This window comes from Rhinolophus sinicus, chromosome 11 (assembly GCF_057876585.1).
Source record: "Rhinolophus sinicus isolate RSI-liver-muscle chromosome 11, RSI-T2T, whole genome shotgun sequence".
NCBI classification, from domain to species: domain Eukaryota; kingdom Metazoa; phylum Chordata; class Mammalia; order Chiroptera; family Rhinolophidae; genus Rhinolophus; species Rhinolophus sinicus.
In genome coordinates, this window is record NC_142511.1 from 25,493,378 (window position 1) to 25,513,358 (window position 19,981).

The following is a 19,981-nucleotide window of genomic DNA, read 5'->3' on the forward strand; positions in this document are numbered from 1 at the left end:
CATGCACTTGATATACTGTGCTTCCCTGAAAATAAGACCTAACTGGAAAATCAGGTCTAATGTGTCTTTTGGATCAAAAATTAATATAAGACCCGGTATTATATTATATCATATCATATTATATAAGACTGGGTCTTATAGTAAAATAAGACTGGGTCTTATATTAATTTTTGCTCCAAAAGATACATTAGAGCTGATTGTCCAGCCAAGTCTTATTTTCGGGGAAACACAGTAATTATAGTTATATTAGGCATACACATGTAAGCAGTTTGGAATTGAATGAGCAAGTTAGCCTGTAATAAACTGTTACAAGTGTTGATTATAGAACTATTGAAAAGTACCTTGGAGTCCTAACTGTATTGTTACATATTTGTAATCTGAGGCCTAAATTGGTGAAGGGTTTTGAACAGAGGAATTTATTGACAGTTGGGTCTCCCAGTTCAGAATGTGTTCTCCCAAGTCACACTACTTGTGCTTGGAGGAATACAGTAGTTTTTGCATAGGTATGATTTTACAAGTCTGTGCCCTATCTGTAAAGGAAAGAGAACGTACCTAATCTGGTGCTTGACACAGTATTCAGGTGTTTGGAAAGCTAAGGATGAAAGTCATGAAGTGACTTTTTTCATTCTGATGTGATTTCTCCCTTTTAAACTTTATAGCACTTTACCCTTAGCTTTTTAAAGACACTTTCCTTGTGCCATTCTTACTGTGTGTATGTGTAGTCCTACCTCCAGCCCAATCCCCAGTCAGCAAGGGCTGGTCCTGATTTATCTCTGTCTTCCACTGTGAGCTGCACCAGGTCTTAAACAACAGCAGATGTGCTGTAAGTGCTAAAATAGATTTGTGTCTGAAGCAGTTTATGTATTATGACAGATCTGAATAGGAGAACAATCCCAGAGGAGGAAAGGGATGTCTAGAGTTGTCTCTGTGAGCCTCTCCAACTTCACTCCATTGGAGGTTGCGTTCTGTACAGAGAAGGATGATGGATCAGGGAAGGCAGGTCTATTACCACTACATTCGAATTGCCCTGTTGCTCAGTCCAAGGTACCAGAGTCTCATTTCCTGCCTGAATTGATTCAACCAACGTGAGTCGTAACAAATGCTGGCCCTGTGTCCTTTAGTCTAACAGTTCTAATGGAGAATAGGAAAGGAGAGATGTCCATTAGGTCCCACAAAGAAACGTGTTTCATAAGGGTCTGGGAGAACAAAGAATGGCCAATGAGTGCCTACTAAGTTTTAGGCCCTAGCCTAGGAGCTGAGAATACAGCATTGAATACACCGGACGAAACTCCTTGTCATCATGGTGTTGAAATTCTAGGGGAGAGGGGTGGGGCGGGGAAGGGGAGACAATAAGCAATACAAGTAAAATATATATTATGTCAGAAAGAGTTAAGTACTGGAAAAAATAATGGAAGAGCTACTTCTCTGGATAATGAGGGAAACTGAATGAAAGGAAGCCAGGCCAGTAAGAAACCTAGCAAAAGATAACAGTAAGTTTCTATGTTAGTTCAATGATTCCTGGCGTAAGGGGAAAAAAACACACCCTAAATCGAGTTTCCTGTCCCTTTAAAAATGGCGGCTCCGTACTGCCCCCAATTAGTATTGGTCGCAGAGGCGGAAAGGGCGGGGCGCGGGGGCCTCGCGGAATCCCGCCTCCTACGGCGAGTCAGAGGTAGCAAGATGGCCGCCGCAGAGGAGGACTGTGCGGTCAGCGCCGAAGCGGACCGGGAATTGGAAGAGCTTCTGGAAAGTAAGAGTCCATAATGGGAAGAACCGAGGAGGGCGGGTATGAGGACCCATTCAGGGCGTTAAGTGAGGCTGAGATATTGGGGGCGGAGCGGGGAAGGCTGTCCAAAGATTGGACGGGTGCGGAGGGTCTGACTGCGATCCCGATTTCTGGGTCCCCCTCATCTTCCTCCGCGGCGGGAACTGGGGCCTTCACGTTGGGCCCCTGAGAGCCCAGACCGTTGATCTCTCTGCCAGAGGGGAAACAGTAACCCAGGGGACTGCGCTTGACGATCCGGTTCCAAACCCTGCTTCCCTTACTTGAGTAAGTTCTTGAAGTCGAACTTCATTCGGTCCTCGGTGGGCAGCGAACCGGACACTCACAGATTGCTTACATTAGCTCTTAACAAGGCCGTAGCTCACCCTGCTATGCACTGCCTTGTCCTTAACTCAAAAGACACTTTCCTGCTCCCAGTCCTTTCACCTTTCTCTCACCAGGCCCCCTTTCCAGTTCTTTCATCAGGTCAGAGCTGAAGCCGACTCCCTTGCCATTATTTTGAAAAATAGAGGATGAGACGGTCTCAAGGGAAGACAGTTCACCCTACTGAAAGAGGGTGGATGTTCTTTTCTTCCTGAGCCCTGTCCTCCACTCCTCATGGTTTCTTGCCCAGAGTGGAGCCAGTGCCCTTCCCCTAGGCCTGGCAAGCAGAAGGTAGTGAGGACACAGGCTTTTCAGGGCAGAGGTGAATATTTTTTGGTCTCTTGCCCAGTCACAGAGATGTGGGCAGGTGGAAGGACAACAGAAACAGTGAATAAGTGATTGAGAAACAGTGCCAAGTGATTCTGTGTGAATTGGCTCACAGTTAATTATCTGCAGAGCCGGGGCCAGAGGGAGCTAGCTCTAAGAGCTTTGCCCAGGGAGGGCTAAGTTGAAGGATAGGAAAAGAGAGTTTAATGCCCTTCCCTGGAGTGCAGTATGGAGTCCCTCAGTTTCTAATTGTATCAGGATCCATGAAGGGCTGTGTGGGACATTTGTGGCTTTTGCTTTCTTGCCGAAGCTTATTCCCTTCAGGGATCCAGAGTGAGTTCAGAGGGTTAAGGACATTTGTGTTCTCTGCTCCTGTTGGATATTTGTATGAGATTTCTAGGGAATCATTAGAGTGTGGCAGGGAAGGCACTATGTAGATGGAGATGTCTGCAGAACTTCTTTTAACCCTCCTCCCGGCTCAGAGAGAGATGCCTGTTCCTTAAGATGTTTCTTCCCCTTTGATCATAATAAATTAGGTAATGGGGAGGTAAGTGGGAGGCTTACTGAGGGGAGGGCCAGGAGAGGGACACTCAGAAAAAGAAAAATTTAGGAACGTGGGCAGTTTGAAAAATTATTCTCTCGATCCTTTACCCAGAAACCCCTCAACCCTTCATCCTCATCCATCCCCAAAACGCATACCATGTCTCTTGTTTCTGAAGGTGCTCTTGATGATTTTGATAAGGCCAAACCCTCCCCAGCACCCCCTCCTACCACCACGGCCCCTGATGCTTCAGGGACCCAGAAGAGATCGCCAGGAGACACTGCCAAAGTATAATTTCTACCCATTTAAGGGAGGGGAGGGGATGGCATGCAACTCTGAGCAGAGGTGGGGCAGGCCCCAGTGGGCCAGAGGGGACTGAGGGGAGGGTGCCTTGGCCTCACACTGCTGAGTGCTCTTGCAGGCCTCAGTCCTTGTGAAACAGGGAATTGACTTGAGGTGGAGGTTAGAGATCTCCAGGAAATTCCTTAAGAAAGGAGATTTAAATGGTTGGTTTGGGAATACCACTCCATATTGACAGATACCTTCTTGCTGTCCTCATTAAGAGAGGTCGTTAGAATGTTCAGTGAAAGTGGGTAGGAAGAAGACACTGCATTTCTCAGAGCCTCTGCCTGTGGCTTCTGTCAGAAACCAGGTGTAGTGCAGTGCCAAGTAAGAGATGCATTTTGGTCACTCCTCCCCTGCAGGATGCCCTCTTCGCCTCCCAAGAGAAGTTTTTCCAGGAACTGTTCGACAGCGAGCTGGCTTCCCAAGCCACTGCAGAGTTCGAGAAGGCAATGAAGGAGTTGGCTGAGGAAGAGCCCCACCTGGTGGAACAGTTCCAAAAGCTCTCAGAGGCTGCTGGGAGAGTGGGTGAGGGGTGTGCCTGACAACTGGAAATATCTGAACAAACCTCTTCTTAAGTCATCGTTGCTTGGAAACCCCAAAATTCTTAGTGAAGTTGATAGTCATGATATCACTTCCATGGGGTGGAGCAAGGAGATGGGAGGAAGGATGGGAACGCTGCTTAATGAAAAGGGTGAGATAAGTGGAAAGTAATAGGAAAGATTATTGAAACCTGGTCATGTAAATGGTCGCAGTGTTATCGAAGGTGTCATCATGGAGAACAAACTGACACGTAGTCCATGTAGATTTGTGAAAATGACTATAAAGATAACCATAAAGCATTCAAAGATTTGGCGTAATCGTGACTCACTAGTAAATGCTCCATGTCCAAGCTGGTAACCAGGTCGGCCTAGGTAAGCAAACAGTTAAAATCCTAAATGACCTTGGTTCTTTTGATCTCTTAGGCAGTGATGCGACTTCCCAACAAGAATTCACTTCTTGCCTAAAGGAGACACTAAGTGGACTAGCCAAAAATGCCACTGATCTGCAGGTGAGGGGGGTGGGCAGGTATGGGACCACAAGGGGCCCACTCCTAGACACTTTACCAGCAGATTCTCAAAGACAGAGTTTCTTGGGTATCATCTCAAGTCTGTCTCTGCTTCACTGTTTTGCTACAGGCAAGTTTAAATAGTTCTTTCCTACCTGAAAGGGTAGTAAGTATCCCAAGAAGGCAGTGTACTTGCTTATCTCTCTCCTGTCCTTTTTAGAACTCAGGCATGTCAGAAGAGGAGTTGACCAAGGCCATGGAAGGGTTGGGCATGGAGGAAGGGGAAGGGGAAGGGAACATCCTCCCCATCATGCAGAGTATCATGCAGAACCTACTGTCCAAGGATGTATTGTACCCATCACTGAGGGAGATCACAGAAAAGGTATGTGAACTTCTATTTCTGCTTTTCTTCCTTGCTCTCCTGTGGGCTAATTGGTCTGCTTAGAGCCTGCAGAGATAGAGGAACTTGAGTACTCATGTCCATCTGTTGTTTTCTTCTTTACTTATTTGGAGTGGGAAGAATTGGAAAGGAGTTGTGTCTCTAAGAGAATAAAGCTACCAAACTGAGGATATTTAAGGTAGAAGGAGAAATCTTTCAGCTCTAGTTTTCTGTAAACTGTTTTATAGTTTTCAAACACTTTCGTTGTCTGATAACCCCTTCTTGCATTTCTAACTTGATTTATTTCTCCAAGGTTTCACTGAGTAATTTAAAAGATGCTCCCTGCTGTCAAAGAGCTTTTATGGTTTTACTAAAGAGATAAAATATAGGAAAAGCTTTTCAGTGACACAGAGCAACATGTGATTAAGTGTGAAATGAATAGTGTAGACCATGAGTCAGCAGACCAGGGTCTGGGTGGACCAAATACAACTCTCAAGCTAAGAAAGGTTTTTACGTTTTTAAAGGTTGTAAAATCAAACAAAAACAAAAGAATGTTACGGAGACCATATGTGGCTCTTAACGCCTAAAATATTTACTATCTGGCACTTCATCGAAGAAGTTTGCCATCCTCTGGTGACCATAAATGCTAGCATAGCCAGGTGATCTGGTTGGAGTCAGTGCTAAACTAGCTTATTTAGCATTTTTCTTCTGTGCACCCTTCCCTTTCATACTTTATTGTTCTTCATATTTTATTGCCATTCCTTATCCACTGTTCACTTAATTCTTCCCCACTCATTGTCTCTTTCCTTAGTATCCAGAATGGTTGCAGAGCCACCAGGAATCTCTACCTCCAGAGCAGTTTGAAAAATATCAGAAACAACACAGTGTCATGGGCAAGATATGTGAGCAGTTTGAGGCAGAGACCCCCGCAGACAGTGAGGCCACTCAGAAAGCTCGTTTTGAGACAGTGCTGGATCTTATGCAGCAGGTAAGGCTTCCTTCTGTTTTTTGCCTGCTGGTGCTCTCTGCTTGGGTGTTTGGTGGAGGAGGCATCTGGGAAGGAGGCCACACTGTCAAACCCAGGTGGAGGAGGGAGCACAACAGAGGCCACATAGCCCAGTCCTCAGGAGAAAGCATAGAGACCATGGCTCAGATTCTTCTTTTGCTTTATTGTCTTTTGGGATTTTTTTTCTGTCTTATGTTTCTTTTTCCTTATCTTCCAGCTGCAGGATTTGGGCCATCCTCCAAAAGAGCTGGCTGGGGAGATGGTGAGTATATCTTCTCCTAGATTTTAATCTGTGCCCAAGTTTCCAGAATTCTTTAACCTTTAGTGATTCTACCTCAGGTGATAATTGTGGCTACTGGGGATGGACTTTTAGGTGCTCCCACCTGAAATATGAGCAGTTACCTGAGTCCCTTCATCTCTTCTCCAGCCTCCTGGCCTCAACTTTGACCTGGATGCCCTCAATCTATCGGGCCCACCAGGTGCCAATGGCGAACAGTGTCTGATCATGTGAAACACAACACGTTTCCTCCCTGATTCCCAGCCATCTGGGAACACCTGGAGTCAGCAGAACCACTAGGAAGCTGAGGCAGGAGTGCCGTCTACAGGAGTGGTCTGCCCACTGCCCTCTGTCATCCCAGCCAAGATTGTGCCATACCACCTGAGGCTTTTTCTCTGTCTTTCTAGGAATAAGACCTGTTCTGCAGGCCATTTCTAGAGCCCTTTCAGTAGTGGTTTCTGCTGCTAGGAAAGGCCTGACTACTTATCAGGTGAAGGAGACATCCCTTTTGGGGCATGCATCTTCTTCCATCTCCCAAAGTAATATTATCTCTGGCCACACTGATTTTCACCTTTGTACCCAGGGTCTTTGTGCCTTGTCTCTGCTCCCTTCTCTTGGACCTGGGGAGCAGAGACAGAGTCCTGGGACTCTGTATTTGTATAGTTCTTTTGGGCAGGGTCTTCTGGAATGAGTGGGGAGAAACAACCTAGACTGGAGTTATAGGTCTGTCACTATGCCCTCTTACCTTCAGACAGATCTTTCTGAATTCCCTGAAGGGAAAGGAAGTAGGATATCATTTCAAGTCTGTCCCTGCCTCACTGTTTTGCTACAGGCAAGTTTAAATAGTAGGGTTTTTGTATCTAATCACAGCAGGGTTGAAAGAGAAGCCCTGGGATTCTCTTCTCTCCAGGTGCTGAGTCCTCAACTCCCTGTTCCAGCCTGAGAAGTCAAATTGCTGCCCTGGTTCTTTCCACCATGCTGTGTGATCAGGGTGAAACCAGCTCTTGACCTTCCTTTGCCCTTGCTTCTCCTATCTCCTCTCTTTTAAAAATACCTGTTTATTCCAACCCTTCTCCGAACCCAAACTATGACAAAACAGGGCCCATCCTGTTTCCCCCTCATCTAATCCATCCACCACTCTCACTGGCTCTCTCTCTCCCTGACAAACACATATAATTATAGTGTCAAGGCGAGGAAATGAATTACTGTTCTTCATTCTGTCTTATTTGAGACATCTCTCCTTTGAATCCTGTCCCTTGATTCAGGGAGATAGTTTGGGAAAGGGGGTAAGGTGCAGCCTGGGTTCTTTATTCTGACTAATAAATATTCTGAGTGAGGAGTGTGGCCTGTTTTTCATCCAGGTCTCTTTCTCATCTTCCTCAGCTTCTCTAAGCTGCAGTGTGAATAATGTTAGCAGACTAGTTCTGCATAATATTGCAGTGCTAGGTTCCACCACCATCCGCCTTCCCCAGCTCAGTCTGCACTTCATTTGGCAAAGGAGACTCAGTGTCCTGTCCTCTTTTCCTCTGAGTATTTTAATCTGGGAAGCTTTCATTTGTATTGATTTTAATATCTCATGTTATTTTTATTAATGTTAGTAGTATATTGTTAACAGGTTTTCTAAATTATTTTTCTTTGAGCTGACCTCTGGAAGCCAGTGGATCTACGGACCTTGGCTGCCATATGTTGATGGATATTCTGGTCAGACCAGCTAGCTGTCTTGGTTCAGCTCTCAGAAAATAACTACCAGAGCAAATTCACATTTATCATGTGAGTCACTGTGAGCTCCTGACATGTCACTTTCCCCTGGAATAAGGCTTTTCACCCTTTAAAATTTCACATGTTCTATGGTATTGGCAAGGAAGGAAATGTTTTTGAGGCCTCAGGCTTTTGGGGAAGATCCAGCTACTGTTCCTTATCAGTATGAAAGAGCAGATCTGAATCTGAGACTCCTTTACTCTGCAAGAAGTAGGGAAAGGATAGGCAAACTTTTGGTGGTGGTTTTGGGCCTGAATGGCCAAAATTCTCTCCTTACAGCTCCCACCAAAAGCTGGATGAGGATAAAGAGGCAGGAGGGAAGAACAAAAGGGCCCTCCCTGCCCCTTGAATTGTCTGCCTACTGTCCTGCCAATTTTCATTTACAAATTCTCCCTGGGTTGGCCAGGGCTTGCTTCAAGACTCTAAATAGATGCCCTAGTCCAGTTTAGTTTTGTTCTTGAGCCATTTATTTTCATTTTGATTTTAATTGAACATGAACAAATTGACCTCCGGTTACTCTGTTCCAAAGACTGTTTGAATTATTCTAGGACTTGTGGAAGGATGGAGCAGTCCTTCTCAAACTGTCTGTGGTAAAGGACCAGGGTTTTGTCTCACAAATACCCAATTCTTCGTACACCAATATGTGTTCCTGTTGCCCATGACAAGTGTGCAGTTCACACTGTATGCTCCCCACCCTGCAAGTTTGACAACACCCAAATTGAGCAGACTGCATTCATCAGAATAAGTCCACTGATCATGCAGTTGAATGTCACAGCAATGTCAAAATGCTAGAAAGTTTCTAAACTCTCAGTTTCTAACTCATCATATCGCAGACTGGTAAAAACGAACAACAAAAAAACTGTTCACAGACTAGTACAAGTTCGAACCACCTTTGAGTAGCACTGCTCTGGGCCTCTCCTCAGTCTCTCTGGGGCTCCATCAGCCAAACATACGTTTCTTTGTAGGTCTCTCCTAGGTGATGCTAGCTTCTAGTGAACTTTTTTTTCAGCAAGAATGTGTCATTGTAAGGACATCATTTTTTTCTAGACTGTTTTTACTGCTGCTCAAAAATAACCATTACAAAGCTTAAGTTTAAGCTGTATGTGAAGCGTTTATGCTGATCTCAAACTTTAAAGGAGGTGCCTCTTTGTTCCAAAATTCTTTATGTTAGAAAACAAAGTTGTGGTTGTTTATATGGTTTCATGAATTAAGAATTAAATTCATACAGAATTTGTGATAATACAGATAATAGTCACTTTCCTGTGACTCTGGATCGTCTTGGCAGGGTCCCCATGAGGTGCTTATAATGTGCTTTGGAGATGGCTTTTGGGAGCTTGGGGAAAACGATGGCCCACAGTAACTGATACGAGAAATGATCAAAAAGCTTAGAGGAAGTGGACATGCAGGAATGAGTATATATTATACTGAGAAACCCACCAGCTGATTATGTTCCTCAGGAAGGGCTGGGAAAACTATTTTATAAAGGAAAGGCACTAACAAAGGGGTCATCAGCATCTTTGAGATGTTTAAAAGTGGCAGTCTCTGTGGGTGGAGGCTGATAGAAGGGGATGTTGTTTAAAATTTGGTTTCCTTAGCAGCGGTGGGATGACAACTCTGGCATAGCAGAGTTGAGGCCAAATGGCAACACTTAACTCTCAGAAGCAAGATGGGTGAATTTCCATAAGGGCATCATGGTCCAAGCGGAGATGGCTAATGGAACATGGGTAGTCCTATGGACCAGATAGATGGGCAGCCAAGGAGGGTATTGATTTGTATATAATTACGAGAGACCAAGAATGGTTGACTAGAACACTGAGGTCTCCTTGCCCAGTTTTTAGGCCTCAGACAGTTCTCAAATTCAGCCTATCAATTGAAACAGCCATTTACTTAGTTAACCACACACTAGGGAAAGAATACCCAGATTTTTCGAGTTGGGAAACAGGGATACTGGGGTCTGACTTGACACTGATGCCCAGGAACTCAAAGCAGCACCACAGCGCATCCCCTCCCCACCCCCCACACCCCACCTCCATTACAGTAGGGAAATACAGGGGTCAGTAAATAAATGGAGTGCTTGCCCAAATCTGTCTCACAGTGGGGCCAAAGACCCACTTTATGGTCATTTTTCCAGTTTCTAAATAGAATGGACATATTTTGCAGTTGGGAGAAAGGCCAAGTAGAAGCCCCTGAAACTACATCCCTAGCTCTGCCAAGATAGTACCGTGTTTCCCTGAAAATAGGATCTAGCTGGACAATCCGCTCTAATGCGTCTTTTGCAACAAAAATTAATACAAGACCCGGTCTTATTTTACCATAAGACTAGGTCTTATATAATAATACAATACCGGGTCTTATATTAATTTTTGCTCCAAAAGACACATTAGAATTGATTGTCCAGCTAGGTCTTATTTTCGGGGAAACACCGTAAATAAAAAATAATGCATTCTAGGGAAAATGACACATTAGTTATATCCTTAAAAAATTAAAAGGATGCGGGGGTGTTGGTCTCCATCATATCCTGATTTATTTTCCCCTGTGTGGGCCTTGCAAAGACTGGATGGCCTATGGTGGACTACAATGGACTACTGCAAAATTAAGCAAGTAGTAGTACAACTGCAGTCCTGTGTTTTCTTTACTAGACAGAGGAACATAGCCTCGGGTGTAGATATGTGACTGTTAATATGTACTACCTGGTCCTTTACAGAAAGTTAGCCGACTCCTGATACAGTGAATACAATAAGTCCTCATTTAATGATGTCGATAGGTTTTGCGACTTTAAGCAAAATGATGAATAATGAAACCAATTTTACCATAGGCTAATTGATGCAAACAGGAGTTAAGCTCCTTTGGCATCTCATCAATATTCTAACGAAATGTTATTCGAAGACCTGCTGTACTCTGGATTCATTGGTGAGACACACACTCCAGAAGGTGGGAGATAAACTCTGCAAAGATGCAGGGCCTTGCCACATTGGTTAAGTTTTTAGGAGACCAGCGATCTGAAGCATTCCGAGACTTCCCCTCCAAAGTAAAGGATATATTATTGTATACTGTGTCTTTTACCCCAAGAAAGAAGCACAGTGCCTCTTCCAGTTTTGGAGGCAGCATATTCTGTACATGAGTATGCAAGAAAGGCCTCTGCAGCAGGTCCAGGCTATGATGCAAGCAGCCCTGCTTCTTGGGCCATATGACCTGGTATATTCCATTGTACTAGAAGTATATGTGGAATGAAAAGATGCTCTGTGGATTCTCAGGCAATCCACAGTAGGAGAGTTCCAGTACAGACAATCTAGGTTTATGTAATAAGGTGATGTCATCTGCAGTAGAGAAAGTTTCGCCATTTGAAAAACATCTCCTGGCATACTATTAGGTCCTGATAAAGACTCAATTTCTGACCATGAAATATCAAGTGACTATGTGACCAGTTATGCATATAACCAGCTGGTTCTTGCCAGGCCTGCCAACCCATAAGATTGGGTGGATACAATAGCCATCCATCTTACAATGGAAATTGTACATTCAGGAAGAAGACCAAGCAAACTTGTCGGGCACAAGAAAGTTAAATTGAATAAGGGGCCCCAGGCCTGCATATTACCTACATCTGTTGCACTAATACCTTTCTCATATCATACCTATGGGAACATAAGAATTCCTTCAACCATTTTACAGAGGAGGAAAAAATCCAAGTCTGGTCCGTGGATGGGTTGGCTTGATGTTAGAGCAAGCCAAATATGGACTACAACAGCCTAATCCAGAGAAATCCAGAAAGATAATGAGGGGAAATTGAAGGGAAATTCAATGAGTAGGACTTTAGGTAGTGTACCTGATTATCCATTTTGGGGAGAGAAGTGGCCTGAGACAAGGATATACCTGAACACACAGACAGTGGGCTAGTTGTTCAGGAGCAAAATAGGAAAATGGAGGGAAAAAAGGTCTGGCGTGGAGAATTTGGGGATCTATGAGAGAGGGACCTAGTAAAGTATTCACCCGAAAAGTGCTAAATAATAACCAAATGAACAGGATGCTTTCAGGACCACCTTACCTGTTACAGTTCTTGCACTTTGTGCTCATAAATCACCCCAGTGGCAGAGATGGAGGCTATTTGTTGGCCTATTAGCATGGACTCCTCTGTCACCTAAAGTTGGCCTCACTGGTGCTATTTCTAAATGTCAAACCTGTCAGCAACAAAGCAATGCTGATCCCCAGTTGAGTACCACTGCTGAAGAAGAACAACCAGCCACTTGGTGACAAGTTGATGATACTGAACCTTTTCCATTCTGAAAAAGGCAACAGTTTGATCAGGACTGATGACATATTTTGCGTTGCCTATCCTGCCTAAAGTGCCTCAGCCAGTACTACCATCCAAGGACTCAGAGATGTTTGTTGTACTGCCATGGGGTCATACCTAATGCCTTGGAACAGGGGACCCACTTAATGGTAAAGCTGGTGCAGCAGTGGGCACATGACAGTGTGATCCACTATTCCTACCAAATATTTTTCCATCCAGAAGCTTCTGACCTGGCAGAGTAGTGGAATGGCCTTTTGAAGGTGCATTTGTGGTGCCAACAAGGATGGGGTGCTGTCCTTTGCAATACAGTAAAACTGCGTGATCATAATAGGGTGCTTTATCCCCAATAGGTAGAATTCATGGGCTCTGAAATCAAGGGTGGGAATAAGAGTGACCCTATTCAATATCACTCCCAGTCATTCACTTGAGGATTTGTGCTTCCCATCCCTGCAACTTTAAATTCTGTGGGGCTGGAGGTACTAGTTCCCAAAGGGGGGATGCTTCTACCAGGCACGACATAAGAATCTCAATAAACTTAAAAGATATGGCTTTCATTTGGTCACTTGGGCTCCTAATGCCAGCAAACTATTAGGCAAAGAAGTTACTCTACTGTCTGGGATAACTGTTCGTTATGAGGAGATAGGACTGCTGCTACATTATGGATGCAGAAAGTGATACATATATGATCCCTAGGGTATTTCTTGATCCTCCTATACTCAGTTTTAACTGTAAATGACTAAATAATTATGGTCTGATAAAGGTATCATCTTCAGGGGCTCAGAACCTCCTCTTGTAAGTGTCCCCAGAAATTGCGACTAACCAGAATGCTGGAGAAACTGCCTGGATAGAGTAAACTTAATGTACAAAGCAAATGGATCTGAGCGATGCTAGAGGTAGACTGTAGTAGACATTGTTGGTACGCTGTCTAGATCCCCTTTACCAGGAATTATAGCGGCTAATAGCTCACAGCTGCATCCTCGTGAGACCTGCCCTCTGTGCAAACAGGAGCCACTTCTGGAAACTTCTGGAAGGTTATGCCCTCCCGGGGACAGCACCACAGCCAATGGTATGATGTCAATTTCTGCAAAGAAGTCAGGGGGGATTCTGATAGTGATTGCATTATCAGTGATGATATGCAGTTATCAGCAAATGATACTAGGGTACAAAAGTCCTTTCCCCTTTCCTCAAGGTGGGACAGATTTACCATTTATGTGCCAAAAGTTCCCAGTGGAGGCTAAACTAACCAGCTTACCCATATCTTTGACTGACTTTTCCCCCTGTCCTAGCTTGCTTTCCTCACTACAGGACAGATTTTACTTGAGAGCACTCCCTCGATAAACCACTTGCACGGAATCCCTTTCTCAGGCTCTTCTTTTAGGGAATCCAACCTAAGACAGGAGAACAGTGGTGTCAACTAAGAGAGAAGAATAGGAGCAGTATGAATTTGACAGAAGGTAGAGCAAAAGTAAGTTCAGTTTGGTAATGTTGAAGTGCCATTGGGTGGAATAGAAGGGAATATCAACCTAATAAAGTGCATCTACAAAATACCTACAGCTAACATCATACTTAATAGTGAAAGACTGGATGCTTTCTCCCCTAAGATCAGGAACAACACAAAGATATCAGTTCTCACCACTTCTAGTCACCATTGTGCTAGAAGTTCTAGTAGGGCGATGAGGCAAGAAAAAGAAAAGCCATTGAGATTGGAAAGGAAGAAATAAAACTTGGCAGATGGCATGATCTTGTATATAGGAAATCCTAGAGTTCCCTAAAAAAACTAAGAACTAAGGCGTTCAGCAGGTTGCAAGACATAAGGTTAATATACAAAAATCAATTGTATTTCTATACATTTGCAGGGAACAATCCAAAAATGAAATTAAGAAAACATCAATAGCATCAGAAAGAATGCTTAGGAAAAAAAGGAATACTTAGAAATAATTTTAACAAAGATGTGTAAAATTATACTGTTAAAACTACAAAAAATTGTTGAAAGAAAGAAGATCAAAATAAATGAAAAAACATCTGTTCATGGGGCAGAAGACTTAATACTGTTAAAGTGGAATACTCCCCCAAATACTCCAGATTCAATGCCATCCCCATCAGAAACCCAGCTGACTTTGTGGAAATTGACTAGCTAATTCTAAAATTCATACGGAATCACAGTGGACTCAGAATAAGAAAACCTGAAAAAGGAATAAAAAGGAAGTCTCACACTTCCAATTTCAAAACTTACAACAAAGCAATGGTAATCAAAACAGAGTGGGGGCCAACCTGGTGGCTCAGGCGGTTGGAGCTCCATGCTCCTAACGCAGAAGGCTGCCGGTTGGATTCCCACATGGGCTAGTGGGGACTCCCACAAGGGATGGTGGGCTCCGCCCCCTGCAACTAAGATTGAACACGGCACCTTGAGCTGAGCGGCCGCTGAGCTCCCAGATGGCTCGGTTGGAGCCTGTCCTCTCAACCACAAGGTTGCCTGTTTGACTCCCATAGGGGATGGTGGGCTGTGCCCCCTGCAACTAACAATGGGACCTGGAGCTGAGCTGCGCCCTCCACAACTAAGATTGAAAGGACAACAACTTTACTTGGAAAAAGTCCTGGAAGTACACACTGTTCCCCAATAACGTCCTGTTCCCCTTCCCTAATTAAAAAAAGAAGTGGTATTGGCACAAGGAAAGACAGGTACCAATGGAGTAGTGTTAAGAGTCCAGAAATAAGCCCATACATCTATGGTTAATTGATTTTTGACAAGGGTGTCAAAACCAATGGGGAAAGAATAGTCTTTTCAACAAATGGTTCTGGAACAACTGGATAGCCACATGCAGAATGAGTTTAACCCTTACCTTGCACCATATACAAAAATTAATTCAAAATAGACCAAAGACCTAAAAGTAATAAAACAATAAAGATCTTACAAGAAGACACGGGTAAAACCTTGGATTTAGCTGAGTATTCTTAAATGTTACACCAAAAGCATGAGCAACAAAAGAAAAAACATAAATTAGACCTCATCAGAATTTTTAAAAGACACCATCAAAAAGGTGAAAAGACAAATTACAGATGGGAGAAAATGTTTGCAAATCATGTATCTGATAAGTTACTTGTATCTAGAATATATAAAGAATTTTTACAACTCAAAAAGACAACCCAACATAAAAATAGGCAAAAGATCTGATAGACATTTCTCCAAGAAGACACAAATGTTAAACATGAAAAGATGGTTGACATCATTAGTCATCAGGGAAGTGCAAATCAAAACCATAATGAGATACCACTTCAGACACACTAGGATGTGTAGAATCAAAAGTCAGATATCAAGTATTAGCAAGGATGAGGAGAACTGGAACCCTCATACATTGCTGGTGTGAATAAAATATAACTACTTTGAAAAACTGTCAGTTCCTCGAATGATTAAATACAGAGTTAATCATATGGCCCAGAAATTCCACTCCCAGCTATATATACTCAAGAGAAATGAAATGAAACATGTCCACGCAGAAACTTGCACATGAATGTTCATAGCAGCGTTATTCATAATAGCCAAAAGGTGGAAACAACCCAAGTGTTCATAAACAAATGGACAAACAAAATGTGGTACAGCCATATAATGGAATATTTGGTTATAAAATGGAATGAAGTACTGATACATGCTACAACATGGATAAACCTTGAGAACATATTAAGTGAAAGCAACCAGTTACAAAAAACCGTGTACTTTATGATTCCACTCATACTAAAGTCCAGAATAGGGAACTCTACAGAGACAAAATAGATTAATGGTTTCTTAGGGCTGGCGAGGGTGGAAAGATGGGGTGATAACTGAAGGGTACTGGGTTTCTTTCTGAGGTGATGCTAATGGTTGAAAATTGATGATGGTTGCACATAATCTGTGAATGTACTAAAAGCCATTGTACACTTTAAATGGGTGAATTGTACAGTGTGTGAATGTCATCTCAATAAAGCTTTTCTTAAAAAAGTGCCACTGGCTGTCAAGTATGTGAGTCTAAAGCATGAAGGAGAAGCCTGGGTTGGAAATAAAAACTTGGGAATCATCATTATGTGGTAGTTTAATCCGAGAATGGGTAAGATCACTTTGGAAGAGCATGTGGAATGAAGGGGAAGAGAAGCTCATGAAATAAATGGTCAGAGATATAAATAGAACTATGGAAGACAGTGTCTTAGAAATCAGTGGGATTGAATATCTAAAAAGGGCAATGATCATTACAACTTCAAATGCAATAGGAAAGAAATCCTGACTTTTTACCTTTCACCCTATATTCAAATCTATTAGCAAATCACCTCTGCCACCTTTAAATTATATCCTGAATCCAACCACTTCCTACCACTTCCACTGCAACATGGCTTCCTAACTGGTCTTTCAGCTTCTATTTTGCCTCCCTGCAGGCAGTTCTCAAAGAATCAACCAAAGTAAATTTCTTCATTGATAAAATCAGATCACATCACTCTTTTATGCAAAACCTTCCATGGCTGCCTACCACTCTTCAGGTAAAATCCAAAGTCTTCTCCTTGGTCTATGAGTCTGTAAGTCATCTGGCTCCCGTCTTGTTTCAACAAACTAATTTCCTACATGCTCTTTTGCCTTCCTTGCTGTTCTTTGAATACACCAAACACACTCACGGTTCAGGTTTTTATACCTTGCTGTTCCCTCTGCCTGGAAGGTTATTTCCCCAGTGTGTATGGCTCATTCCAGATCTCTATTCAAGTGTCATCTCAGCAGAGGGGGCCTTCCCTGAACCCACTATGTAAATGAGCATAGCCTGCTTTCTTTTCCTTCATAGTACTCTTAATAATTTTGTCTGTGTGTCCCTCTTCTCCCCCTACACTCCCAACTCCTGCACTAATAAATATAAGTTCTGTGAATGCAGGAATCTGGGTTTGTTTTAGTCACTCCTGCAGTTCCAGCACCTAGAACAGGACCTCAGATGTAGTACTTGTTGATGGAATCAATAGTTGTTGATGGAATGAATGAATGAATAGAAATGGTAGGGCATTAGGTAGCTATTTTGTGCTTTGGCACTCTTTTTACGTGTTGGGGTTACAAAGATAAAAAGGAAAGACCCTGTTCTCATAATGCTTTAATAGTATAGTTAGATTAAAAAATACATAATTGTAGGTTAAATGTTACTGCTAAAAAATGTTATGAAAAAATAATGCAGAGTAAGAGGATAAAGGAGGATGGTGGTGTAGGGTACCATTTTAGTTGGAATAGTCAAGAGCTGCCTCTCTGAGGAAGTAGCATTTGAGTAGAGATCGGACTAAGTGGAGAGCGCAAGTCTAGTAAAGACCTGTTATAGGATTGTAAATTGGTGCAGCCACTATGGAAAGCAGTATGCATATTGAAAAAAATTAAAAATGGAGCTGCCACATGACCCAGCAATTCCACTTTTGGGTATTTATCCGAAGAAAACAAAAAAACTAATTCGAGGGCCGGCCCAATGGCTCAGACGGTTAGAGCTCCGTGCTCCTAACTCCAAAGGCTGCCGGTTCGATTCCCACATGGGCCAGAAAAAAAAAAAACTAATTCGAAAAGATAGATGCACCCCTATGTTCATTGCAGCATTACTTCAAATATGGAGGTAACTAGGTATCCATCAATAGATGGATAAAGAAGATGTGGTATATATATATGATGGAATATTACTCAGTAATTAAAAAGAAATCTTGCCATTTTTGATAACATGGACCTAGAAAGTATTACGCTAAGTGAAATAAGTCAAAGAAAGACAAATACCATATGATTTCACTTAATAGGTGGAATCTAAAAACCAAATGAATAAACAGAAACAGACCCATAGATATAAAGAAGCTGATGGTTGCCAAATGGGAGGAAGGTGGGAGAATGGGCCAAAAAAGTTCTGTTTTGGACTATAAAATAAAGCCAGTGTTCTTAACTAGTGTACTATGATTGTGTGTGTGTGTATATATATATATATATATATATATATATATATATATATATATAAAAAACTCAAGCGAATCTACAGAATTAGTGAGCTTAGCAAGGTTGCTGGATACAAGGATAGCATACTGAAAATATTTGCATTTCCAAATATCAGAGAAAAAAAATATCTGGTAGATGAACACTCCAGGAAGAGCAAACAAGTGCAAAAGCCCTAAGGTTGGAACATGTTTTGGTTGGAGTGACAGTGAGAAGGCCAGTAAGGCTAGAGCAGAGCTAAGCAGTGTGGGAGGAGATGAAATTAGAGAAATAGGTACCAGATTCATGTAGGGTCTGCCTTGAAGGCCATTATGATCATTTTGATTTTTATTGTGTCATGGGAAGCTTTTGGAGGTTTTGAGCAGGACAATAACATGGCCTAACAGTTTAAAAGGGCACTCTGGCTGCCTTATGTTTAACTAGCAGGACAATAATGGAAAAAGACAAACCAGCTAGATGTCTATTGCTACAGTCTAGGGTAACCTATGACCTATAATAGGGTAATGGGAGGGTAGCTAGCAGTAGAGGAGGTAAGAAGGGGTTAGAGTCTTGCACCCTGGACTTCTGGTCAAAAATCTCCTAGCTTCGCAACTGGGAGTAACCTTGTTAGGAATCCTCTATGCTTTCTTTAGGTGTCAGAAGGAAGCAGAGTGTACATCATTAGGGCTATTCTTGGGAACCAACACCTCCCCCCCCCCCCCCAGGAAAGATCGTCTTGAATAGCTTAGCTGCACTTCAAGCTTCTGAATCCCTTATTTAAAAGTGAGTAAATGGAGGCTGTCAGGGGGAAATGGGCCTCTTAAGGTATAGAACCCACTTAAGAAAATCGTCCTTATAGGAAATGGAGTTTTCAGAAGAAATCTGGCGAGAACTGCTTATTCCCAGTATTCAAAAACGGTAGAAATGGAGGTCACCCAGGAGGTTGCCTGCCAGCTCGTTATAAATGAATTTTATTACCGCTACAACTCTGGGAGGCTCCTAACTCACATTTGTTTTGAATACCACAAGGGACGCGAGCCCTTCCAAGCATACTCTACAAATATCACTTTGCCTCCTCGGTAACGCGCAGGCGCCCCTCGCCCTGTTTGCCGTTGGCCGTAAGCCCCGCCCCTTACGCGCCCTCCGAGGAGGGTTGGGAGCGGCGAGCTCGCGCGACCACTCTGGCCTCCGTCTTCCCCAGCACTTCGTCGCAAACAGGGCCGGAAAGCGTGGCAGCGCAGGCGCAAGCGCAGACAGCGGAGGCGGTGGCGGTGGCGGCGGCGGCCGCTGGCCAGTGTAAGATGGCGGCGGCGTTGGTGGCGGCAGTGGACAGGGCGGCTGGGCCTGGAACAGTCGGAGCAGCTGCTAGCAGAAGGATGACCCGAGACGGGGAGCGGGCAGCTGAGTCTCGCCGGCTCCCGTGCTTGTAACTGCCCTAGCCGGACACCCCTTCCCCTTGACCTACCCGGTCCGTGTCTCGTTCCGGCTTGGCCTGGTCCTCGCCTCCCCTGGTCCGTTCCCCCACAGGATAGCTTTGACTTCTTTCCCAAGCTCCCAGGGTTCAGGTCTGCTCCTTTCCCTGACCTCAGTCTGCGTCTAGAGGACTGGCTGCCCTTTCTTTTGGTCAGCCCTGCGATTGCCCCCAAGAACCTGCCCCACAATCCACTGGGACGTCTTGCCTCGTAGGGTGACCCACTTGTGTGCGCTTTTTTCTCCCCCTTAGATTGGGGGATGCGGCTCACTCGTCCCCGTCACCTCGGGGCCACGGCGCAGTGTGTCCCCTCCCCCATCTGGGGCCCAGCACCTTGTACGGAAGGCCTGAGGTCCAAGAACCCCGGAGTCAGTTGTTGCTGGCTGGTTTTGTACCCTTTGTAATATAAATCTCTTAGTTTAGCTCCCCTTACCCCCAGATGTTTCAGGACACCGTAGGACGG

The 19,981-nt window shown here is 43.7% G+C and overlaps 2 protein-coding genes across 18 annotated transcripts in view; both read left to right on the forward strand.

Moving 5' to 3' along the window:
- The first annotated feature begins 1,529 nt into the window (after nt 1-1,529).
- Nucleotides 1,530-7,405, forward strand: PEX19 (peroxisomal biogenesis factor 19). The gene is made up of 8 exons (XM_019716441.3): nt 1,530-1,750; nt 3,193-3,302; nt 3,719-3,884; nt 4,322-4,407; nt 4,625-4,786; nt 5,595-5,771; nt 6,007-6,051; nt 6,217-7,405. The coding sequence occupies exons 1-8, from the start codon at nt 1,573-1,575 to the stop codon at nt 6,298-6,300; spliced, it is 1,008 nt and encodes a 335-aa protein (XP_019572000.3). The 5' UTR covers nt 1,530-1,572; the 3' UTR covers nt 6,301-7,405.
- Nucleotides 7,406-19,203: 11,798 nt separating this feature from the next.
- Nucleotides 19,204-19,981, forward strand: part of DCAF8 (DDB1 and CUL4 associated factor 8) — a 38,731-nt gene continuing 37,953 nt past the window's right edge. For 4 of the 17 annotated variants that reach the window (XM_074322223.2, XM_074322230.2, XM_019716410.3 and 1 more), the window contains exon 1: nt 19,204-19,343. The gene's annotated coding sequence lies outside the window, so the exon portion shown is untranslated. Of the gene's footprint in view, nt 19,559-19,981 lie in introns of all 17 variants that reach the window. The other 13 variants (XM_074322225.2, XM_019716414.3, XM_074322227.2 and 10 more) reach the window with 11 other exon arrangements.